General features: G+C 44.6%; 1 protein-coding gene across 3 annotated transcripts in view; it reads right to left on the bottom strand.

Moving 5' to 3' along the window:
- Positions 1-26,480, bottom strand: part of LOC115140708 (collagen alpha-1(XXVII) chain B-like) — a 122,958-nt gene that overhangs the window by 79,210 nt on the left and 17,268 nt on the right. For all 3 annotated transcript variants that reach the window (XM_065026810.1, XM_065026811.1, XM_065026809.1), the window contains exons 4-7: positions 25,915-25,968; positions 13,583-13,636; positions 6,316-6,369; positions 5,942-5,995 (exon numbers count right to left, since the gene is read on the bottom strand). In XM_065026810.1, coding sequence (XP_064882882.1) covers positions 5,942-5,995; positions 6,316-6,369; positions 13,583-13,636; positions 25,915-25,968 — 216 coding nt within the window. The remainder of the gene's footprint in view (positions 1-5,941; positions 5,996-6,315; positions 6,370-13,582; positions 13,637-25,914; positions 25,969-26,480) is intronic.

The raw sequence follows: 26,480 nt of genomic DNA, 5'->3' as shown, positions 1-26,480 counted from the left end.
TGGACATTTTCACTTAGGGGTGTACTCACTTTTGTTGCCAGTGGTTTAGACATTAATGGCTGTGTGTTGAGTTATTTTGAGAGGACAGCAAATTTACACTGTGATACAAGCTGTACACTCACTACTTTACATTTTAGCAAAGTGTCATTTCTTCAGTGTTGTCACATGAAAAGATATACTCAAATATTTACAAAAATGTGAGGGGTGTACTCACTTTTGTGATATACTGTATGTGTGTATATGTGTGTGTGTATATATATGTGTGTATATGTGTGTGTGTATATATATGTGTGTATATGTGTGTATATATATGCTATCTCCTACAGTTTACATACAGACCACCCACCACAGCATGCGGTTCCAAACGCCATCTCCTACAGTTTACTGTACAGACATTATGAGATACGTCTATGCAGCCAAGCCGTTATCTTACAGGTGATTCGTAAACAGAGGCCTGGATTTTTTTCTGTCCCTGCTACCAATCAAGCACCACCTGAAGACCGAAATACACTATATTAGGTCTTTACTGCCCAGTTCACTGGAGCAGAGTCAATGGAAACCTATTCCCTGTATAGCGCTAATACGTTTGACCGTAGCCTTATGAGGACAAGGAAGGAGCCAATGCACGTCCATGGAGAAGGGAAAGGAGGGAAGAATATGTCTGGACTCCAGAGCCAGCGACATACAGCTGAGCACCGAGGAGAGAAATGCTGCAGTCTCTGATCTGAGGCTCCCTGCCAGAGAGACAGAGGAGCAGTCTCTGATCTGAGCCTCCCTGCCAGAGAGACAGAGGAGAGGAGTAGTCTCTGATCTGAGGCTCCCTGCCAGAGAGACAGAGGAGCAGTCTCTGATCTGAGCCTCACTGCCAGAGAGACAGAGGAGCAGTCTCTGATCTGAGGCTCCCTGCCAGAGAGACAGAGGAGAGGAGTAGTCTCTGATCTGAGCCTCCCTGCCAGAGAGACAGAGGAGTAGTCTCTGATCTGAGCCTCCCTGCCAGAGAGACAGAGGAACAGTCTCTGATCTGAGGCTCCCTGCCAGAGAGACAGAGGAGAGGAGTAGTCTCTGATCTGAGGCTCCCTGCCAGAGAGACAGAGGAGAGGAGTAGTCTCTGATCTGAGGCTCCCTGCCAGAGAGACAGAGGAAAGGAGTAGTCTCTGATCTGAGGCTCCCTGCCAGAGAGACAGAGGAGTAGTCTCTGATCTGAGGCTCCCTGCCAGAGAGACAGAGGAGCAGTCTCTGATCTGAGCCTCCCTGTCAGAGAGACAGAGGAGCAGTCTCTGATCTGAGGCTCCCTGTCTACATGAGTGCCATTGAAGGCGTATTTCAGTCCGAATGTGAAGTGAACATAAGCCCAGTTAGTTGAATAATGTGATTCAAATAGCCTTGTAGTATCTGTTGCTATAAACTGTATTGGAGGAGAAGTATGTGCCTGAACACATAGTCCCGAGCAGTGATCACTCTCGGTTTAGAGAACATCAAAGAAAACACTACTTTATCATAAATATAATAATATATTTACATTTACATTTAAGTCATTTAGCAGACGCTCTTATCCAGAGCGACTTACAAATTGGTGCGTTCACCTTAAGACATCCAGTGGAACAGCCACTTTACAATAGTGCATCTAAATCTTTTAAGGGGGGTGAGAAGGATTACTTTATCCTATCCTAGGTATTCCTGAAAGAGGTGGGGTTTCAGGTGTCTCCGGAAGGTGGTGATTGACTCCGCTGTCCTGGCGTCGTGAGGGAGTTTGTTCCACCATTGGGGGGCCAGAGCAGCGAACAGTTTTGACTGGGCTGCGTGGGAACTGTACTTCCTCAGTGGTAGGGAGGCGAGCAGGCCAGAGGTGGATGAACGCAGTTCCCTTGTTTGGGTGTAGGGCCTGATCAGAGCCTGGAGGTACTGAGGTGCCGTTCCCCTCACAGCTCCGTAGGCAAGCACCATGGTCTTGTAGCGGATGCGAGCTTCAACTGGAAGCCAGTGGAGAGAGCGGAGGAGCGGGGTGACGTGAGAGAACTTGGGAAGGTTGAACACCAGACGGGCTGCGGCGTTCTGGATGAGTTGTAGGGGTTTAATGGCACAGGCAGGGAGCCCAGCCAACAGCGAGTTGCAGTAATCCAGACGGGAGATGACAAGTGCCTGGATTAGGACCTGCGCTGCTTCCTGTGTGAGGCAGGGTCGTACTCTGCGGATGTTGTAGAGCATGAACCTACAAGAACGGTATATATATATATATAGGAATATATATATATATAGGAACGAGGCAGGGTCTTGACCATGATCCACAGTTGTACATGCACGTCACAAGGTCTAATCTCTCCCATCTTGTATGAAGCAGTAAAATGACTTTGGCTGACAGATATTATTCTTTCCTTTGGATTCTTTCATTATAAATGAGAAACTGGCTTCATGTTCTCATGTCTTTCATCCCCATGTTACAATATTAACTGTGACAGAGATTAGTAGAAAATATGCCATTTTGCACAAATTACACCCTTACACCAATGCCATTCTCTCCTGAACAAATAGGAAACCTAACCAAGGCCCATCCACCAAACGTGTCAGACCATTACCTATAGCCAGGAATATGAAGGGAAAGTCTAGGAGAAAAAAGACTCAGCTAGTGTCTAATAAACATCAGAGCAATTTCAATATGCCAATGATATCATGGCTGGGCTGGCAGTGGAAAGAGCAGGGTCCAGACGCATGTGAGCAAGCATTCACACACACACACACACACACACACACACACACACACACACACACACACACACACACACACACACACACACACACACACACACACACACACACACACACACACACCGCTCCACTACATCCAGGTCCAAGGCTGGTAATGCTCTCCACAGTGTGTCAGTTTCCCCACCAGCCTCTTCTGATTTACTAGCCCAACCGCTGAGTCTGTCTGTCTGACTGCAGGGTTACCTTGGCCCATGATATATTTTACATGTTTCCCACAGAGGGAGAGGAAGACACAGCCTCTGTCTGGCCCCAGGCCAGGGACAAGGCCATGGGGTAGAACTTCAAGAGGCGCAGGGAGCAAGTGCCCACACAGCTGTTGAGATTACAGGGTACTGTACGTACAGTAGAACACAGTTAGTGAGGTTACAGGGTACTGTAGAACACAGTCAGTGAGGTTACAGGGTACTGTAGAACACAGTCAGTGAGGTTACATGGTACTGTAGAACACAGTCAGTGAGGTTACAGGGTACTGTAGAACACAGTCAGTGAGGTTACAGGGTACTGTAGAACACAGTCAGTGAGGTTACAGGGTACTGTAGAACACAGTCAGTGAGGTTACAGGGTACTGTAGAACACAGTCAGTGAGGTTACAGGGTACTGTAGAACACAGTCAGTGAGGTTACAGGGTACTGTAGAACACAGTCAGCGAGGTTACAGGGTACTGTAGAACACAGTCAGTGAGGTTACAGGGTACTGTAGAACACAGTCAGTGAGGTTACAGGGTACTGTAGAACACAGTCAGTGAGGTTACAGGGTACTGTAGAACACAGTCAGCGAGGTTACAGGGTACTGTAGAACACAGTCAGTGAGGTTACAGGGTACTGTAGAACACAGTCAGCGAGGTTACAGGGTACTGTATAACACAGTCAGTGAGGTTACAGGGTACAGTAGAACACAGTCAGTGAGGTTACAGGGTACTGTAGAACACAGTCAGTGAGGTTACAGGGTACTGTAGAACACAGTCAGTGAGGTTACAGGGTACTGTAGAACACAGTCAGTGAGGTTACAGGGTACTGTAGAACACAGTCAGTGAGGTTACAGGGTACTGTAGAACACAGTCAGTGAGGTTACAGGGTACTGTAGAACACAGTCAGCGAGGTTACATTGTACTGTAGAACACAGTCAGCGAGGTTACAGGGTACTGTAGAACACAGTCATTGAGGTTACAGGGTACTGTAGAACACAGACAGCAAGATTACAGGGTACTGTAGAACACAGTCAGTGACCACAAAATAGTGAGATGTCTATGTGTTGGCCTTAGTAACTAAACTAAACACATAACTTTCAGCTACATCCCAGCATAATTCTGAGGTTTCTCATGCTGACAATAGTGAGTAAACGATAAAATATTACCCAGCTGGACACCCACCCCCCTACAGTACATTAGTTAGAGGGATGTAACAGTCACTAACCCCTACAGTACATTAGTTAGAGGGATGTAACAGTCACTAACCCCTACAGTACATTAGTTAGAGGGATGTAACAGTCACTAACCCCTACAGTACATTAATTAGAGGGATGTAACAGTCACTTAACCTCTGTCCACACTTAGAGAGAAGCTGCAATTACCATCATTCAACTCTTTAATGGAAGAAAGAGACTCTATTTTCCCATAAACTATTTTTTCCATTACGCACATCATACAGGGTGCATCCCAAATGGCTCCCTATTCCCTATGTGTGTTCTGGTCAAAAGTAGTGCACTACATTGGGAATAGGGTGCCATTTAGTATGCACACACATGGACAGCTGAAAGAGACCCTCTATTTTACTGTAGTGAATGAAACAACCTTGACTGGAGCCTAAGCCAGATGGTCTTTCAGCGCCAGCCGGTTCTATGGCGTAGCTGTTGTTTCTACTCCAGGTTCAGACTTTACTGCTCTCATACAAATGGGTCCAAAACGGACTGCATGTTGCTAAACAAAGCTCATTATCGTTAGGGAGACGGTGGTCATTTTTAATTAGCACCAGTTCAGCTCTGGGTTTAAATAGTTTTTGTTTTCTTTCAAAAAACATTTTGGAATAGCCCCAAAAGTGCAAATGCCGGCAATTTGGCACTCCAGGCAGAATCAATCAAACACTTAAACGTTTTTGAAAGAAAACGTATGATTTGAATCCAGGTCTGCACTGGTTGGTTGGAGACCTAAAGCACCCCTAGTTGTAGGATCTCTGGACTTACATTTCTGTATTGTACTCAGAGTTTCTGTTTTTCTTCTCTCTCTGGCAGTGGATCATGTGTGGAATAACCCAATGATACACTGCCTGCCAGCAGTAATTTAGGAGAGATAGTGTCTCCAAGTCTTTTCCCACCAGCTTTTAATATTTTATTTTCTGGTAATGAAAAACATGTGTTTGCTGCAAGGCAGCATGGGGCACGGAGCAGATGTCCTTCTTCCCACCTGAGTGTGTGTAATAGTCTCCCATGGGACATGTGTGATTAAGCTGTGTTACATGCCCAGGGCAAGGCCAGGTCTGAAGTAATCAAACACACAAAACAGCTCTGGCAGCCTGGTAAACCCCTGGAATACTGACACGTGTGACTGACCGTCAAAGAAATGAGCATCCTAGAAAATGACTGAATAAGGATCCTCATCCTCAGTTTGGACGTGTTGATTTGGGGCAGTGCACCAAAGCAGCTGAAGCCGTAACAAAATGTCAGTTACTAAACATAGTAGCTGCAGAATACTGTTGAGAACGGTTGTCAAAGAGAGGCAATGACATAACATTTTGAGCTGCATGGAGTGAAAGCGTGATTCCAACTGTGAAAGGTTCCCACCCCAAAAAAGACTCTCCTCAATCGCCCTCCTTGTGTTGGATGCCATTAGTGATGATGTCACAACCCAGCTATTCCATTCCAATCCGCCTCCTCCAGAGTCCTGAAGAAGAGTCTGTCTGAACCACTCTAAACGTACAGGACTACTACGCCTTCACTATGATAGGCTCTTCTCCAAATAAGAGAGTAAACATCATTTGGAGAAAAAAAAGAATGCTCTTGGTTTCAGCCCTCCTAACCAGTCCTCTTTGAGATTCCTGCTGGACACAGCTCAAAAGAGATGTAGGAGTGGGCAGGCAGGGTGTAGCCTAGGATTTAGAGTGCCCTTCAATGTGGTCTATTGTACTCATTCAAAGAGTCTGATTCATAGAGTAATGTGAGCAAGGCAGGATTAAGGGTCTCCTACCTTTCTACCAACTTGACCAGTCAGTCCAAGAGGTCCTGAAGCACCACGGTCTCCCTAGACAGATCAGAATTAGAGATGTACATACAGTTACAAGTCAACTTCATACTCTTCATGTACATGAAACACGTCTCTACTACATTACTTGCTACTTGCCAGCTAACACATTAGGTCATATCGGACAATATCGAAAATTGGGCTATTGCAAAATGTGTTTCCAATTTGTTGAGTAACTCTCAATGACAAAAGCTCAATGATATGATTCTCTGTTACAGATAACTTATTATAATATTGAATTATTACATTATCCCGTGTTATTAGGTTAGCCGTTGTTACACTCTCCCTTTTTAAAGAACACTGAAACACAAGATACTCACTCTCTCTCCTTTTGGAGCTCTGCCCGGTGAAAGGCCAGGGTCTCCTTTCCGTCCCTGGAACAGAGTACACACACACACACACGCGCGCACACACACACACACACACACACACACACACACACACACACACACACACACACACACACACACACACACACACACACACACACACACACACACACACACACACACACACACACACACACACACACAGAGAGAAACAGAGACAGAGAGACAGAGAGAGAGAAACAGAGACAGAGAGAGAGACAGAGAAATAAACTGTTTAGTAGTCAGATTCCCCTGATTCTCCTCTTATGGCATTAGTCTCCAAATACTGAACAGATGTACAGTCGTGGCCAAAAGTTTTGAGAATGACACAAATATGAATTTTCACAAAGTTTGCTGTCTCAGTTTGTATGATGGCAATTTGCATATACTACAGAATGTTATGAAGAGTGATCAGATGAATTGCAATTAATTGCAAAGTCACTCTTTGCCATGCAAATGAACTGAATCCCCCAAAAATATTTCCACTGCATTTCAGCCCTGTCAGAAAAGGACCAGCTGACATCATGTCAGTGATTCTCTCGTTAACACAGGTGTGAGTGTTGACGAGGACAAGGCTGGAGATCACTCTGTCATGCTGATTGAGTTTGAATAACAGACTGGAAGCTTCAAAAGGAGGGTGGTGCTTGGAATCATTGTTCTTCCTCTGTCATCCATGGTTACCTGCAAGGAAACACGTGCCGTCATCATTGCTTTGCACAAGAAGGGCTTCACAGGCAAGGATATTGCTGCCAGTAAGATTGCACCTAAATCAACCATTTATCAGATCATCAAGAACTTCAAGGAGAGCGGTTCAATTGTTGTGAAGAAGGCTTCAGGGAGCACAAGAAAGTCCAGCAAGCGCCAGGATCATTTCCTAAAGTTGATTCAGCTGCGGGATCTGGGCACCACCAGTACAGAGCTTGCTCAGGAATGGCAGCAGGCAGGTGTGAGTGCATCTGCACGCACAGTGAGGCGAAGACTTTCGGAGGATGGCCTGGTGTCAAAAAGGGCAGCAAAGAAGCCACTTCTCTCCAGGAAAAACATCAGGGACAGACTGATAATTCTGCAAAGGGAACAGGGATTGGACTGCTGAGGACTGGAGTAAAGTCATTTTCTCTGATGAATCCCCTTTCCGATTGTTTGGGGCATCCGGAAAAAAGCTTGTCTGGAGAAGACAAGGTGAGCGCTACCATCAGTTCTGTGTCATGCCAACAGTAAAGCATCCTGAGATCATTCATGTGTGGGGTTGCATCTCAGCCAAGAGAGTGGGCTCACTCACAATTTTGCCTAAGAACACAGCCATGAATAAAGAATGGTACCAACACATCCTCCGAGAGCAACTTCTCCCAACCATCCAGGAACAGTTTGGTGACGAACAAGGCCTTTTCCAGCATGATGGAGCACCTTGCCATAAGGTGCTCGGGGAACAAAACATAGATATTTTGGGTTCCTGGCCAGGAAACTTCCCAGACCGTAAACCCATTGAGAATTTGTGGTTCATCCTCAAGAGGCGGGGGGACAAACAAAACCCCACAAATTCTGACCAACTCCAAGAATGTATTATGCAAGAATGGACTGCCATCAGAATGTGGCCCAGAAGTTAATTGACAGCATAACATTTGACAGCATAATATTTCTGTCATTCTCAAAACATTTGGCCACGACGGTAGATTTCTGAAATCTTGAAAGAATGTTCAGGACAGCGACTTGATTCCCCTAGATAGTATTTATTACTGTTGTGTTTTGAAGCAAACTGCTTCGTCAAAGCACAGATGTTGATATCTCCCATATACCTCAACTTAAAGAGCCTACTCAATGTTACAGTATATATGAGTTAAAGTAAAAAGTTATTCTCACATGCGCCGAATACAACAAGTATACTTTACCGTGAAATGCTTGTTTTACGAGCCCTTCCCAACAATACAGAGTTTAATTTATTAGATTTCCTTATAAAAATAGTAACACGAGGAATAAAACACACAAGGATGGAGCAAAATACAGGGAGTACCAGTACCAGATCAATGTGGAGCAAAATACAGGGAGTACCAGTACCAGATCAATGTGGAGCAAAATACAGGGAGTACCAGTACCAGATCAATGTGGAGCTATATACAGGGAGTACCAGTACCAGATCAATGTGGAGCTATATATAGAGAGTACCAGATCAATGTGGAGCTATATACAGGGAGTACCAGTACCAGATCAATGTGGAGCTATATACAGGGAGTATCAGATCAATGTGGAGCTATATATAGAGAGTACCAGATCAATGTGGAGCTATATACAGGGAGTACCAGTACCAGATCAATGTGGAGCTATATATAGAGAGTACCAGATCAATGTGGAGCTATATACAGGGAGTACCAGTACCAGATCAATGTGGAGCTATATATAGAGAGTACCAGATCAATGTGGAGCTATATACAGGGAGTACCAGTACCAGATCAATGTGGAGCTATATATAGAGAGTACCAGATCAATGTGGAGCTATATACAGGGAGTACCAGTACCAGATCAATGTGGAGCTATATATAGAGAGTACCAGATCAATGTGGAGCTATATACAGGGAGTACCAGTACCAGATCAATGTGGAGCTATATACAGGGAGTACCAGATCAACGTGGAGCTATATACAGGGAGTACCAGATCAATGTGGAGCTATATACAGGGAGTACCAGATCAATGTGGAGCTTTATATAGGGAGTACCAGTACCAGATCAATGTGAGGCTATATACAGGGAGTACCAGATCAATGTGGAGCTATATACAGGGAGTACCAGTACCAGATCAATGTGAAGCTATATACAGGGAGTACCAGATCAATGTGGAGCTATGTACAGGGAGTACCAGTACCAGATCAATGTGAGGCTATATACAGGGAGTACCAGATCAATGTGGAGCTATGTACAGGGAGTACCAGATCAATGTGGAGCTATGTACAGGGAGTACCAGTACCAGATCAATGTGGAGCTAAATACAAGGAGTAGCAGCACCAGATCAATGTGCAGGGATACGATATATTTGAGGTGTATATGTACATAAAGGCAGGGTAAAGTGACTAGGCATCAGCATAGATAATGATAACAGTACACTCAAAGAACCCTTTTTGGTTCCAGGTAGAACCCTTTGGGACCCAGGTAGAACCCTGTTGGTTGGTTCCCTTTCCACAGAGAGTGTTATACGGAACCCAAAAGGGTTCTACCTGGAACCAAAAAGTGTTACCGTATTGGGACAGTCGAATAACTCTTTTTTTCTAAGTGTAACAATAAAGAGCAGATTAGAAGCAGCATATGATGCATGTGAAATTGTGTGTGTGTGTGCGTGTGTGTGTGTGCGTGCGTGCGTGTGTGCGTGCGTGCGTGTGTGGGTGTGCGTCTGTGTGTCTGTGTGTCTGTGTGTGTGTGTCTGTGTGTCTGTGTGTCTGTGTGTGTGCGCGTGTGTGTGCGTGTGCGCGTGCACGCGCGTGTGTGTGTGTGTGTGTATTTACATGTTCTCTGACATGGCAATCAGAACTCAAGCACTGGAGTTTACATGTAGGACTACAGTACCCACTGTTAGTTAACAGTAGTTATCAGATACACACACAATTGCTTGATGTAAAGGTGCATTTATACTTTCTCTGCAAAGTTATGCTGTTTAATCACACAAAGGTGGAGAATTACAGTTTACATGCCGGTCTGTAGTGTGAGGGAGTGAATGGGTTCACACACAACAATTGTATTTACACAAGAGTCCATTAATATGAGTGACCAGGCACATTCCTTGTCCTTTTCAGGCAGTAGTGGGATGCTGTCTGACTACTGCTGTAGTCTAGGGTACTGGGAAGTGATTGCTTTCTAATCTTAAATAATGTACCATAAAAACGGTAAACGCATGTAATCCTAAACCTCACTCATACATAGGACCAGGAGTTTTTCACTGACCACTTGATCTGACCCAGAAAAACTCAGGCCCCTTTAAATATAACTAGAGCCCATGGTTTTTACTGGCCAGGTGGAAAGGAAAACAACCTGGCCCTCGACATGTTAATTGGGCCATTCAAGGACTAACACAGAGACATTTGCAACCAGTAGTAACATATGTGTTTGTTCAAAGGAATTGGATCAAAGGGAAATCATTTTACACACACTGGGCTTCTGAACAAACCCTGGGTAACTTTTATGAATGCCCTCCTGCAGTTTATGACGTTGTCCTGTTTGCCTACGATGAAAGAGTCTCCACCTGAATGCACCAGGCCAATTTCAGCAGGTACTCTAGTCAACAATCACTGTTGGTGCTAAAACTGTGAAAAGACATAAACGGTCACATAATAATACAATATTCTACTAGGCTACTGATGGTAAAAAAATATATAAGTTTCTCCATTATTGCCTCCATCGCACCATTTAAGTCTACATTTTCACGTAAGCCCCAACTTTGCATGAAATGTGTGTGCATCCCAAACAGCACCCTATCACCCTATGGGCCCTGGTCAAAAGTCGTACGCTATAGGGATTAGGGTGGCATTTGGGACACAGCCATGGTCTTTAAACGTCCTCCAGACCAGCCTCTCCTGGACAGGGCTAGGGAAAGGAGGTTGTAACTGGTGCCAACATCTACACTTGTGAACACTCTATTAATTTCATTGTCCAACTGACAATTCTTTTTCAGTGGAAACTTTTAGAATTGCACTTACACTTGACGCCTCATTTGCAAGTAAAAAAAAAAAAAGGTATTTAATTGTTCCTCTTAAAATTTACAACCAGAAAATAAACCACCTGCTTTCTTTTCATCTCTGTGTAAGTGCAGTCATATAGTTTTGGGGGGTCATTTAGCAGACACTCTTATCCAGAGCACCTAACAGGAGCAATTAGGGTTAAGTGCCTTGCTCAAGATTTTTCACCTAGTCAGCTGGGGGATTCAAACCAGTGACCTTTCGGTTACTGGCCCAACACTCTTAACCAATAGCCTATCTGCTGGCTACTGGCCCAACACTCTTAACCACTAGCCTATCTGCCGGCTACTGGCCCAACACTCTTAACCACTAGCCTATCTGCCAGTTACTGGCCCAATACTCTTAACCACTAGCCTATCTGACATTTACTGGCCCAACACTCTTAACCACTAGCCTATCTGCCGGTTACGGGCCCAACACTCTTAACCACTAGCCTATCTGCCGGTTACTATCCCAACACTCTTAACCACTAGCCTATCTGCCGGTTACTGGCTCAACACTCTTAACCACTAGCCTATCTGTCGGTTACTGGCCCAACACTCTTAACCACTAGCCTATCTGTCGGTTACTGGCCCAACACTCTTAACCACTAGCCTATCTGTCGGTTACTGGCCCAACACTCTTAACCACTAGCCTATCTGTCGGTTACTATCCCAACACTCTTAACCACTAGCCTATCTGTCGGTTACTATCCCAACACTCTTAACCACTAGCCTATCTGTCGGTTACTGGCCCAACACTCTTAACCACTAGCCCATCTGTCGGTTACTGGCCCAACACTCTTAACCACTAGCCTATCTGTCGGTTACTGGCCCAACACTCTTAACCACTAGCCTATCTGTCGGTTACTGGCCCAACACTCTTAACCACTAGCCTATCTGTCGGTTACTGGCCCAACACTCTTAACCACTATCTGTCCTAACACTCTTAACCACTAGCCTATCTGTCGTTACTATCCCAACACTCTTAACCACTAGCCTATCTGTCGGTTACTATCCCAACACTCTTAACCACTAGCCTATCTGTCGGTTACTGGCCCAACACTCTTAACCACTAGCCCATCTGTCGGTTACTATCCCAACACTCTTAACCACTAGCCTATCTGCCGGTTACTGGCTCAACACTCTTAACCACTAGCCTATCTGTCGGTTACTGGCCCAACACTCTTAACCACTAGCCTATCTGTCGGTTACTGGCCCAACACTCTTAACCACTAGCCTATCTGTCTTAACCCAACACTCTTAACCACTAGCCTATCTGTCGGTTACTATCCCAACACTCTTAACCACTAGCCTATCTGTCGGTTACTGGCCCAACACTCTTAACCACTAGCCTATCTGTCGGTTACTGGCCCAACACTCTTAACCACTAGCCTATCTGTCGGTTACTGGCCCAACACTCTTAACCACTAGCCTATCTGTCGGTTACTGGCCCAACACTCTTAACCACTAGCCTATCTGTTGGTTACTGGCCCAACACTCTTAACCACTAGCCTATCTGTCGGTTACTGGCTCAACACTCTTAACCACTAGCCTATCTGTCGGTTACTATCCCAACACTCTTAACCACTAGTCTATCTGTCGGTTACTGGCTCAACACTCTTAACCACTAGCCTATCTGTCGGTTACTGGCCCAACACTCTTAACCACTAGCCTATCTGTCGGTTACTGGCCCACTTCCACTGGATGTCATAAGGTGAACGCACCAATTTGTAAGTCGCTCTGGATAAGAGCGTCTGCTAAATGACTTAAATGTAAAATGTAAAAATGTAACACTCTTAACCACTAGCCTATCTGTCGGTTACTGGCCCAACACTCTTAACCACTAGCCTATCTGTCGGTTACTGGCCCAACACTCTTAACCACTAGCCTATCTGTCGGTTACTATCCCAACACTCTTAACCACTAGCCTATCTGCCGGTTACTGGCCCAACACTCTTAACCACTAGCCTATCTGTCGGTTACTGGCCCAACACTCTTAACCACTAGCCTATCTGTCGGTTACTGGCCCAACACTCTTAACCACTAGCCTATCTGCCGCCACAGTTGACTGGTGGTGTTATAGAAGACATGGATTAACTACTGATTATTAAGCAACGGCCATTTTCTGAAGAATTCCATTATGGCCCATTAAAAGCACAGAAATAGTGCTTTTGGCATACTAACTATATCCATAGTATGACCAGTAAGCATACTACATACTACATTTACAGTACGGCACAAATAGTACTGTTAGTGCGGTTAGTATTAGTATTCGAACACAGTTATGAATTAACCACTGTGCTTTCACTCTGTCTTTATGAGTACTGGCACAGGCACAGTTCAAAGAGGACATGACCGCCATAGAGTTTCATATGGAATCACAGGATCTACATGGAAATAATGTTACCACTATATACAGCACATACACTATCACCAATACCTGTCTCTATATTGGCCCTCTAATATGGCCACATGTGGCCCCCAAAACATCTATGGATCATAATTGATCTACTGAACACATACCTTGAGTCCAGGTGGGCCGGGGCGACCTGGGTTTCCGTGGGGACCAGGAGGACCCTACAAAAACAGGAAGACACAATGTTGAGATGAAATGAAGATTGAGGAGAAAAACAAGTTGATCTTACCATACATGTGTTTCAGTACAAAGAGAGTGTGACAGTGTGTTCATGTATTGGCTCATGTACATGCTTCAACCACATTGTGGTTTTCGTAAAGGAGTAGGGGATGCTTCTATATCCATCACTGTCTGAGTAATCTTACTGCCTGTAGACTTTCCACTGTTTAACGTCTGGCTATGCAACTGGTCAAGGTTGTGTAGGTGCTCTGCAGACCAAATGCATTCTGTCTGTGTGTCTGTGTGTCTGCCTGTCTTTCTGTCTGTCCGTCCGTGTGTCTGCCTGTCTGTGTCTCTGCTTGTCTGCCTGTCTGTCTGATTGCCTGCATGTTTGTTTCCCTGCCTGCCTGCCCGCCTGTCTGTCTGATTGCCTGCATGTTTGTTTCCCTGCATGTTTGTTTCCCTGCCTGCCTCCCTGCCTGCCTGCCTGCCTGCCTGCCTGCCTGCCTGCCTGTCTGTCTGATTGCCTGCATGTTTGTTTCCCTGCATGTTTGTTTCCCTCCCTGCCTGCCTGCCTGCCTGCCTGCCTGCCTGCCTGTCTGTCTGATTGCCTGCATGTTTGTTTCCCTGCATGTTTGTTTCCCTGCCTGCCTGCCTGCCTGCCTGCCTGCCTGCCTGCCTGCCTGCCCGCCCGCCTGTCTGTCTGATTGCCTGCATGTTTGTTTCCCTGCCTGCCTGCCTGCCTGCCTGTCTGTCTGTTTCCCTGCATGTTTGTTTCCCTGCCTGCCTGCCTGCCTGCCTGCCTGCCTGCCTGTCTGTCTGTTTCCCTGCATGTTTGTTTCCCTGCCCACCCGCCTGTCTGTCTGATTGCCTGCATGTTTGTTTCCCTGCATGTTTGTTTCCCTGCCTGCCTGCCCGCCTGCCTGCCTGCCTGCCTGTCTGTCTGATTGCCTGCATGTTTGTTTCCCTGCCTGCCTGCCTGCCTGCCTGTCTGTCTGATTGGCTGCATGTTTGTTTCCCTGCATGTTTGTTTCCCTGCATGTTTGTTTCCCTGCCTGCCTGCCTGCCTGCCTGTCTGTCTGATTTCCTGCATGTTTGTTTCCCTGCCTGCCTGTCTGTCTCATTGCCTGCATGTTTGTTTCCCTGCCCGCCCGCCTGTCTGAGTTATTAAATATGGATGTGGATTTCCTCATCAGTTCACTATTCCACCCTCATCCCAGGGGCCCACAGAGCAGAGTGAAGGTAAGGCCAGTCAACCATTTATATAGTGGATATTCTGTCTCTCTTATAGGAGTAATACCAAAAACTGTTGGTACAGGTAGAATCCCATTGGACCAAGTATGCCAAATGTTTTAGCGGGGGACCAACTAAATAGCAACCCCTGGTAATTAATGGTAAAGGATAAGTCCTCTTGGGGAAACGGAACATACATTCCAAGTGGGCCCCATTCAACAGAACATACATTCCAAGTGGGCCCCATTCAACAGAATTTACATTCCAAATGGGCCCCATTCAACAGAACATACATTCCAAATGGGCCCCATTCAACAGAACATACATTCCAAATGGGCCCCATTCAACAGAACATACATTCAAAATGGGCCCCATTCAACATAACATACATTCCAAATGGGCCCCATTCAACAGAACATACATTCCAAATGGGCCCCATTCAACAGAACAGGGAGTCGGGGCCGATATAACCCTTTGGAAAAAAGTATTGTGAAGGTGTCTTCTGACAAATCTGATAAAATGTGATTCAAATCAATATTGAATTATTTGGGGGAGAGATAAGCTGCACCGTAGACAATGTTTGACTTGCTGTGGTATTGTCCATCACAAACACCTCTGGTGACAGGGATAATGACAGTTGAAGTTATGACTTAAATGTGTTTTCTTTCCCCGTCGTACATGAAAAGAAAATTAACTAAAAGCATTCCTGAACACCAAAACCCTCTTGACTCCCTAGTGTTTCATTGTGGAGGAGAGAAGAGAGAGGTGTAATTATTTTCAATCACATCCAGAGGAGAGAGAGAGAGGAGAGAGAGGGGAGAGAGAGATGAGAGACAGAGTAGAGAGAGAGGGGAGACAGAGGAAAGAGAGAAGGGAGACAGAGGAAAGAGAGAGGGGAGACAGAGGAGAGAGAGAGAGAGATGAGAGACAGAAGAGAGAGAGGGGGGAGACAGAGGAAAGTGAGAGAAGAGAGAGAGAGGGGAGACAGAGGAGAGAAAGATGAGAGAGAGGTGGAGACAGGAGAGAGGAGAGAGAGGAGAGAACAGAGGGAGAGGGGATACAGAGGAGAGAGAGGGGAGACAGGAGAGACAGAGGAGAGAGAGAGAGGAGAGACAGGAGAGAGAGAGAGGGGAGACAGATGAAAGTGAGAGAAGAGAGAGAGAGGAGAGACATGAGAGAGGGGGGGACATGAAAGTGAGAGAAGAGACAAAGGAGAGAGAAAGGGGAGACAGAGGGGAGAGAGAGAAGAGACAGAGGAGAGCGAAAGGGGAGACAGAGGAGAGAGAGAGAGAGAGAGAGAGAGAGAGAGAGAGAGAGAGAGAGAGAGAGAGAGAGACAGAGGAAAGATAGAGGAGAGATAGATGAAAGTGAGAGAAGAGAGAGAGAGAAACAGAGAAACAGAGGGAAGATAGAGGAGAGACAAAGGAGAGAGAAATGAGAGATGAGGGGAGGGACAAGTGTTTGGTTTAGTAATGCTGCCTGTCTCAGTCTCTGTTATTTAGTGTATGTGCACTTTATTATCAGCCTGTAGAGAAGTTGCGTTATTATCACCCTGTAGAGAAGTTGCTTTATTATCAGCCTGTAGAGAAGTTGCTTTATTATCAGCCTGTAGAGAAGTTGCTTTATTATCAGCCTGTAGAGAAGTTGCGTTATTATCAGCCTGTAGAGAAGTTGCGTTATTATCAGCCTGTAGAGAAGTTGCTTTATTATCAGCCTGTAGAGAAGTTGCGTTATTATCAGCCTGTAGAGAAGTTGCTTTATTATCAGCCTGTAGAGAAGTTGCTTTATTATCAACCTGTAGAGAAGTTGCTTTATTATCAGCCTGTAGAGAAGTTGCGTTATTATCAGCCTGTAGAGAAGTTGCGTTATTATCAGCCTGTAGAGAAGTTGCGTTATTATCAGCCTGTAGAGAAGTTGCGTTATTATCACCCTGTAGAGAAGTTGCGTTATTATCAGCCTGTAGAGAAGTTGCTTTATTATCAACCTGTAGAGAAGTTGCTTTATTATCAGCCTGTAGAGAAGTTGCGTTATTATCACCCTGTAGAGAAGTTGCGTTATTATCAGCCTGTAGAGAAGTTGCTTTATTATCACCCTGTAGAGAAGTTGCATAATTATCAGCCTGTAGAGAAGTTGCTTTATTATCAGCCTGTAGAGAAGTTGCGTTATTATCAGCCTGTAGAGAAGTTGCTTTATTATCAGCCTGTAGAGAAGTTGTGTTATTATCAGCCTGTAGAGAAGTTGCTTTATTATCACCCTGTAGAGAAGTTGCTTTATTATCAGCCTGTAGAGAAGTTGTGTTATTATCAGCCTGTAGAGAAGTTGCGTTATTATCAGCCTGTAGAGAAGTTGCTTTATTATCAGCCTGTAGAGAAGTTGTGTTATTATCAGCCTGTAGAGAAGTTGCGATGAGATGAGATGCACTTACCAGAAGCTCATCTACAGATGTCCTACCTCTCTATTCAACCATTCAGTGCATCTCATTGCATTTGCATTAGCTGGATATTACAACATATGGAAATCATTATCTCTTAATACAAAGACGGGAAAGAAATATAGAGAGGGGAGAGAGAGACACAGAGAGACACAGAGAGACACAGAGAGACACAGGGAGACACAGAGAAAGAGAGAGATTCTACATTCTACATCATTAAAAAGCTCATTCAAATTGAAATACCTATTCAAATTTGGCTAAAACTAATTGAAAATGTCATTGAACCAATTGCACTTTATGGCAGCGAGGTGTGGGGTCCACTTGCAAAACAAGATTTCATCACATGGGACAAACACCCCATTGAAACCCTGCATGCAGAGTTCTGTGAGATTATCCTACATGTCCAGAGGAAAACTACAAACAATGCATGCAGGGCAGAATTAGGCCAATATCCACGAATAATAAAAACTAAAAAAAGAGCAATTAAGTTTTGGAAACATCTAAAATACAGTGACCCCCCTCTCATATCACTACCAAGCCCTGCAAAACCAAGAGCTGAGCAAAGAAAAGAGTCCCCTCATCCAGCTGGTCCTGGGGCTGAGTTCACAAACCTGTTCTACTAACACACTGAAGCCTCAGGACCAGAACATCAAATCAATCAGGATAAACCAGATTACAACACATTCCAAACAAAACGACATTGGGAAACACAACCACAAACACAAAGCAAAATGCAGTGCTATCTAGCCCTAAATCGACAGTACACTGTGGCTAAATATTTGACCATGGTTACTGATCAAAACCTTAGAAAAACCTTGACAAAGTACAGGCTCAGTGAGCACAGCCTTGCCATTGAGAAAGGTAGACACAGGAAAACCTGGCTCCCTGTAGAGGAAAGGCTGTGCAACCACTGCACAACAGCAGAACCTGAGAAGGAGCTGCATTTCCTGACAAAATGTAAAAAAAAAAAAAAAAAAAAACATTTAGAGAGTGTCATTTCCCCAAATTTGAAACCCTTATTCAAGGTTTCAAAGACCTCCCTGATGAGAGTAGGCTACCCGTCCTGTTCGGGGAGGACGAGGAGAGCGGTGGGTTGGCAACGCACTACATTGCTGCCTGCCATAAGTTGAGGGACAGTGTCTGACAAACCAATCAACCTGCACATGTCCTCTACTGTATGCTTATTGTTATTGTTGTGGTTATTGTTGTTACTTTGTCCCGTTGACAATTTTGATTCTCATTTTTATTTTATATTGAAATATCCTAAATAAGCTTTGGCAATATGTACATTGTTACATCATGCCAATAATGCAAATTGAATTGAATTGAATTACATTGAGAGAGAGAGAGAGAGAGAGAGAGAGAGAGAGAGAGAGAGAGAGAGAGAGAGAGAGAGAGAGAGAGAGAGAGAGATAAAGACAGAGAGAGAGATAGCAAAAGTGAGAGAGAAGACAGAGAGATAGAGAAGACAGAAATAGAGAGAGCAAGAGAGATAAAAAATGGTAGAGAAAGAGAAAAAAAGAGATAACCGAGAGAAGACAGAGAGAGTGAAGACAGAGTGAGAGGATACAGAGAAAAGACAGAGAGAGAAGACAGACAGAGAAGACAGAGAGTGAGAGGATAGAGAGAAAAGACAGAGAGAAGACAGACAGAGAGAGAGAGAGAGAGAGAGATAGGACAGAGAGGGAGAGAGAGAAGACACAGAGAGAAAGAAGACAGAGAGGGAGAGAGAGAGAGTGATAGAGAGAGAGAGAGAAGAGAGGAAAGACAGAGAGAGAGAGAATGGTGGAGAGAAAGAAGAGATAAACAGGAGGCACATGCAGAGACTAAGATATTAGCTTACACATCATATTCAATGAAGTGACATGGAACAAGTGATGGGAAGGTAGAGATATATTCCCCTATGGAGACATTACTCAGTTTATCCTTCAGCCTTACAGTGTGTGGCCTGACATAGGAGGAGTAACCCTCTCTTCTCCCCTGAGCCCTGATAGTATCCCCACTGATCCCTGTAAAAAGAGGCCTTTGGCTTGTACACGAGGAAAGAAACGTGCCTAGGTGTGTATGTGCACACACACTCACATCAGCTCATGCCTGACACACGTCAGCTCATTCGTCAAACACACACACACACACACATGGCTCTCTCTCCCCCCGAGACCCAGGCATGTGGATGAAGGGGCAGCTGTGTCACAGGGGGAGAGCTGGGACCAGGTTTATGATGTGGGCCAACAACTTTTACAGGGGTGACACGTGCTACTGTCTTTACAGCCCATTAATCCAGAACAGACATTCTAACACACTCTGAGGTTAAACGGACCAGAGAGAGACATGACGCTTGGATCCAGATGACTTGAAGTCAGATAACAGACTTCTCAGAGCTTTAATGTGCTCTACGACACGAGTATGTAGAAAGCAAATGAGTGAGTATGTACATTATGTATGTAGATCACATGAAATGACACCAAGGAAGTAACATAATGAAAGTAAACCCTCATATTGCGGTCATTGATTTATCTCTGGAGGAAAATATATGTGTACTGTTGTACTGTATAAACACAGACCTGGATTTAAAATACTATTTCAAATATCTAAAATACTTTGACATACATTCGAAGTAAGTATTCAGATATATTTTACTTTAGTTTAATATTTAATGTACACTACACAACCAAAAGTATGTGGATGCCTGCTCGTCGAACATCTCATTCCAAGGGGTTGGCCCTCCCTTTGCTATTATAACACTCTTCTGGGAAGTCTTTCCACTAGATGTTGCAACATTGCTACGGGGACTTTCTTCCATTCAGCCACAAGCGCATTAGTGAGGTTGGGCACTGATGTTGGATGATTAGGCCTGGCTCACAGTCGGCGTTACAATTCATCCCAAAGGATGTTCAATGGGGATGAGGTCAGGGCTCTGTGCAGGACAATCAAGTTCTTCCACATCGATCTCGACAAACCATTTCTGTATGGACCTCGCTTTGTGTACAGCGGCATTGTCATGCTGAAACAGGAAAGGACCTTCCCCAAACTGTTGCCACAAAGTTGGAAGCACAGAAGTGTCTATAATGTCATTGTATGCTGCAGCATTAAGATTTCCTTTCACTGGAATTAAGGGGCCTAGCCCAAACCATGAAAAACAGCCCCAGACCATTATTCCTCCTCCACCAAACTTTACAGTTGGCATTATGCATTCGGCAAGAAGCGTTCTCCTGGCATCCGCCAAACCCAGATTCGTCTGTCGGACTGCCAGATGGTGAATGGTGATTCATCACACCGGAGAAGGCGTTTGGCGGCGAGCTTTACACCGCTCCAGCCGGTAAGTTACCACTTCACAATAACAGCACTTACAGTTGACCGGGGCAGCTCTAGCAGGGCAGAAATTTGAGGAACTGACTTGTTGGAAAGGTGGCATCCTGTCACGGTGCCACGTTGAAAGTCACTGAGGCCAGTAAGGCCATTCTACTGCTAATGTTTGTGTATGGAGATTACATGGCTGTGTGCTCGATTGTATACACCTGTCAGCAACGGGTGTGGTTGAAATAGCCGAATCCACAAAATGTGGGGTGTCCACATTTGTATATATAGTGTATTTGGAAATAGACTTGGAAAGTATTTGACAGTATTTTCAAATACTTCTTTCAAATACTATTTTCAAACACCTGGGATAAATTCATGGGACTGTATTTGAGTCCGTATATTTGAGTATTTGAAATACAATTTGTCAGACTATTTGTTTGTTTTTTACAAATAAGCATTCAAATAGTCAACAAAAAAATACTTGTTTTGGGCTGTGCATTCAAAAATACTTCAATTGACAAAAAGTATTTTAAATACCACATACTCAAATACATATATACCGTATTTGAACCCAGGTCAGATCAACAATACCCAACCAAGAACATTAATCTTGATTTCCTCATCAGTGCCACTACCCTTTCCACAGAGGGTTCTACATGGAACCCAAAATAATTCTACCTGCAACCTAAAAGGTTTCTCCTATGGTCACAGCCCAAAAATGATTTTGGAACCCTTTTTTTCTAAGAGTATACTGCACTGCTATCTACTGAACTGCACACTACAGCACCTTCACACCTTCCCTGCTGCCTACGCTGTGCTGAGGGTCAGTTCCCCACAACACAAAGGCTCCTTTGATGGCGGCTCAGGCACCAGGCACCATGCCTCCCTGCAGGGCTGGGTGATATCTTCCTCAGGCAGGCACGGCTTTCTTTGAGTGCTAGCCGGCTAGCCGCCCGCAGGCTTGACGACTGAGCTGAGGAACGCTGGTGTGAGGCTCTCAGGTGTCTGAAGAGGAAGAGGTGAAGGAAGAGTTGAGTTGAGACAGGCTGCCCACAGTCAGACATGACACCTCTCTGTCAAGAGAAACGGGCTGTTAGCGTTAGTGAGGTAGCTCACTTTCACACAGCACCGACCGTCACCAACCCTTTACTGCAGTAGCTGAGCTGTAATTTCGAATGGGGGATGGCTATACGTCTAGACGACTCACGATTACACCTCACATATCTGTGTCAAAGGTGACAGGTCAAATGAGTTCAATGGCTCTAAAGGTTAGGGTTCCCTATCACGTCAGTCCCCTGAAAACAGGTTTCATTAAATCAGTATTCACCCTCCAGAGCCACCAAGGTCATTTGTAAAGGTTTATGAAGGTCACAGAAAATAAGCTGTGTTTCGTATAATGTCATTGCACTGTTTAAACCGTTCCTCATGTCTTTGTCAATATTAGAATAATCAAAATGTTCCCCCATGTGTTGATGTTTGCTGAGCCACGACCCAGAGAGCAGAGCTAACCATATCCAGCTGACAGGCAGACAGGCAGGCAGGCAGCAGCTCAACCACTTCTTTTAGACATCAAACAGTCTTGAGGGCAAATTCTAACTTCCACTTAAGTTCCATTTACACTTAGTCTCCTATTGACGCCCAGATAACACCTACAGCATCATAGTGTAAAATTGTGTGCAGCATCAAAAGTTCTAAATTCACCTTCTGCTACCATTTCTGTCAAGCCGTCTATGCATACAATTTCATGCATACGTTGGATAAATCCAACGTCTGCACCACACAGAACGTACTGCAACTGCCTCTGCAACGCAGTGCTGCAAGGCAAACGCAGCGTTTCATTGGAAATGAATGTACTTCTGGTGTACCGAAACGCAATGCCGCTGTCGGTGTGATCGAGGCGTTAAGATCAACCCAATACAGTACAAGATACTGCACCACCAAGTCACTCAGGAATCATTCAGTCCACAGTGAATTGGAGTGAGTTGTCTGGCAATCCGGGTCTCAGGCTCTTGATCATGAATGAACGGCTTGAAGGTAGTGTACTGGCGGGAGCTGGTGGTGAGCTCCAGTCTGGCTCTTAAATGCCTTTAATAAGATGGGGACAAAGCTCTCTTTCTTCAGTTAAAGAGATTGGGTTCCCACAGCCTACCCCTCTGAGGACCCAGACCAGCCCCCGGCCTCCAGCCTCCAGCCCCCAGCCTCCAGAAAGTAGCACAGTCTCATAGACTACGGCTGGTAGCTGATACACACACACGTATGCAGGCAGACACACACACATGCGCACATACCTACGCAAATACACGTACAGTCACTCACACTACCTAGAGAACTCAGTCTGCACAGGATTGCTGAACAGACAGTAAACTGACCATTTGTCTGTTTCTTGCTGACTTCCTTCATTAAAAACATATCTGTTTCTGTACAACAGTACTGCTGAAAATCCATAAAAAGCTGAAAAATGGAAGAGAGGATTCCATTATCATCGTGGGAAAGAAACAATATCTTCTGATGCTCTAATCTCAAAGAGCCACTCCTGATCCATTGATAAATCCTTAGATATCTCGTGGTGGGATTCAGGCTTGCTTCCTACTGAGTCTAATAAACATCCATTTGAATATGACATGGATTAGATTGGTCCTATGTTCAAAGGTTGTTCCAGCTGCTCTACAGACCAAACCATGGCCCTAAGAGAGGTCACAGGGAGTTTAAACACAACCACAACGACATAAATATTCAGAGAAACATAACATGTCTTTGTTTTGCTCACAACATGAGCATATTCTAGCTCATATAAAGCGCTGCTCATTTTACTAAGGCAAGAAACACTGACTGAGTAGGGAGCCGCAAGTGGAGAAGCATGGCAATGGTGAACGATTTCATTTAGAGCACGAATACACTGGAAGCATTCATGCAAATAGAAGTAGCCTAACATAGAGGCCAAGTGAAATTATACAACAGGTGGGTCTAATCCTGAATGCTGATTGGTTAAAACCGCATTCCAGCCGGTGCCTATTCCACAAGCACCAGTGGTATATAAATACCCAATAGTATGCTACTTAATCTAACTAATCCAGAGTTGTTTCTAAGTTTTACATAACGTATTAATTCTTTAACACCTGAATTGCTCCTGTATATACCCCATACAATGAAGTCCTTGTGTGTTTCCCTTAAAGAATGTAGGTTTCACTCACTAATTTGCCTTCGGGTCCACTGACTATCATGGTCTTACAGCTGTTTGCTTTCCAGCTTTAGAGGCGTACCTTGGCGGCAGACAAACCCAGTGTGATCAGAGCCAAAGGAAACTGAACCTAGGGTGAATAGCGCTCCATAATCCAGAGATGTTGTTGAGAGCTTTATCATAATTCTCTATAAACCCCTCTGTATTAAGACACTACTAATGGTGTTTTCTTAAAGGGATACTATGGGGTTTTGGCAATGAGGCGCTTTATCTACATCACTAGAGTCAGATGAACTCGTGGATAGCATTTGTATGTCTCTGCGTGCAGTTTGAAGGAAGTTGCTAACTAGAGCTAGAGCAGTTGCTTACTAGCGTTAGCTGGAAGTCTATAGTATCATATATCATAGACTGGTACCATAGACTAGAATACCATAGACTTCCAGTCATTGCGCTATAGAAGATACCATAGACTTCCAGTCATCGCGATATAGAAGATACCATAGACTTCCAGTCATTGCGCTATAGAAGATACCATAGACTTCCAGTCATTGCGCTATAGAAGATACCATAGACTTAGAGTCATTGCGCTATAGAATATACCATAGACTTCCAGTCATTGCGCTATAGAAGATACCATAGACTTCCAGTCATTGCGCTATAGAAGATACCATAGACTTCTAGTCATCGCGCTATAGAAGATACCATAGACTTCCAGTCATCGCGCTACAGAAGATACCATAGACTTCCAGTCATCACGCTATAGAAGATACCATAGAATTCCAGTCATCGCGATATAGAAGATACCATAGACTTCCAGTCATTGCGCTATAGAAGATACCATAGACTTCCAGTATTTGCTCTATAGAAGATACCATAGACTTCCAGTCATCGCGCTATAGAAGATACCATAGACTTCCAGTCATCGCGATATAGAAAATACCATAGACTTCCAGTCATCGCGCTACAGAAGATACCATAGACTTCCAGTCATCACGCTATAGAAGATACCATAGAATTCCAGTCATCGCGATATAGAATATACCATAGACTTCCAGTCATTGCACTATAGAAGATACCATAGACTTCCAGTATTTGCGCTATAGAAGATACCATAGACTTCCAGTCATCGCGATATAGAAAATACCATAGACTTCCAGTCATCGCGCTATAGAAGATACCATAGACTTCCAGTCATCACGCTATAGAAGATACCATAGACTTCCAGTCATCGCGATATAGAAGATACCATAGACTTCCTGTCATCGCGATATAGAAGATACCATAGACTTCTAGTCATTGCGCTATAGAAGATACCATAGACTTCCAGTCATCACGCTATAGAAGATACCATAGACGTCCAGTCATCGCGATATAGAAGATACCATAGACTTCCAGTCATCGCGCTATAGAAGATACCATAGACTTCCAGTCATCGCAATATAGAAGATACCATAGACTTCCAGTCATCACGCTATAGAAGATACCATAGACTTCCAGTCATCGCGATATAGAAGATACCATAGACTTCCAGTCATTGCGCTATAGAAGATACCATAGACTTCCAGTCATCGCGATATAGAAGATACCATAGACTTCCTGTCATCGCGATATAGAAGATACCATAGACTTCCAGTCATCGCGCCATAGAAGATACCATAGACTTCCAGTCATCGCGATATAGAAAATACCATAGACTTCCAGTCATCGCGCTATAGAAGATACCATAGACTTCCAGTCATCACGCTATAGAAGATACCATAGACTTCCAGTTATCGCGATATAGAAAATACCATAGACTTCCAGTCATCGCGCTATAGAAGATACCATAGACTTCCAGTCATCGCGATATAGAAGATACCATAGACTTCCAGTCATTGCGCTAATGCTAGTTGGCTTTGGATCTTGAAACTACCTCTAACTTCCTTCATACTGGACACAAAGACAAAAACTTTGCCAAAATCCCAAGTCTCCCTTTAATGTATTGGTTTTGGAATATAGACAGTACAATGGACCAGAAAAAGGGCCTCCTGGTTTTGGAATATAGACAGTACAATGGACCAGACAAAGGGCCCCCTGGTTAAGAATCACTGTTTTAGTGTAGTCCAAGAGGAACAGGAACACAACCAGGAGAAACTCACCCGAGGCCCCCTCTTCCCCGGCGTCCCTGGCTTCCCAGGAGGTCCTTGAAGTCCCTAGAAGGGGGAAAAATATGTCAATAAAGCAGGGAGTGAGTAAGAGCAATAACAGACTGTGTACAGGAAGTGGATTGAATTGATTGAATGAAGCCACGTGTGAGAACAGAACTTGAATGAGATACAGTTCCATGGAAGAGTTGGCACTTGGAAGAGTTTGAGAGTTGGAAATGTAACATACAATCCACATAGTGGCATGTCATCACTAGCTGAGCTAACTGCCCTCATTACACTGGCAGTAAAACACCTATCAATCCACCCAGCACGGTTATAGTCATTTTCAGGAGCTGCATATCGAAACAAGGCTTTGTTCTTTTCCCTGCCATTCTGCAAGCATAGCCTGTTACATTCAACACAGGTTAGTTTCAACTTGGATCAGTGCTCGCGAACCTTCTTTGTTAGGTCTTGGGTTTTGATGTTGGCAGTGTGGTTGAGAGCGTATTGTTAAGCCAGCTACGGCTCACTCCCACTGAAACCAATATTATTCCAATTCCAAAACCACTCCAGTGCTT

The sequence above is a fragment of the Oncorhynchus nerka genome, linkage group LG13, assembly GCF_034236695.1.
Source record: "Oncorhynchus nerka isolate Pitt River linkage group LG13, Oner_Uvic_2.0, whole genome shotgun sequence".
NCBI classification, from domain to species: domain Eukaryota; kingdom Metazoa; phylum Chordata; class Actinopteri; order Salmoniformes; family Salmonidae; genus Oncorhynchus; species Oncorhynchus nerka.
Note: the sequence above shows the minus strand (reverse complement) of the source record. Positions and strands in the feature narration are given on the sequence as shown.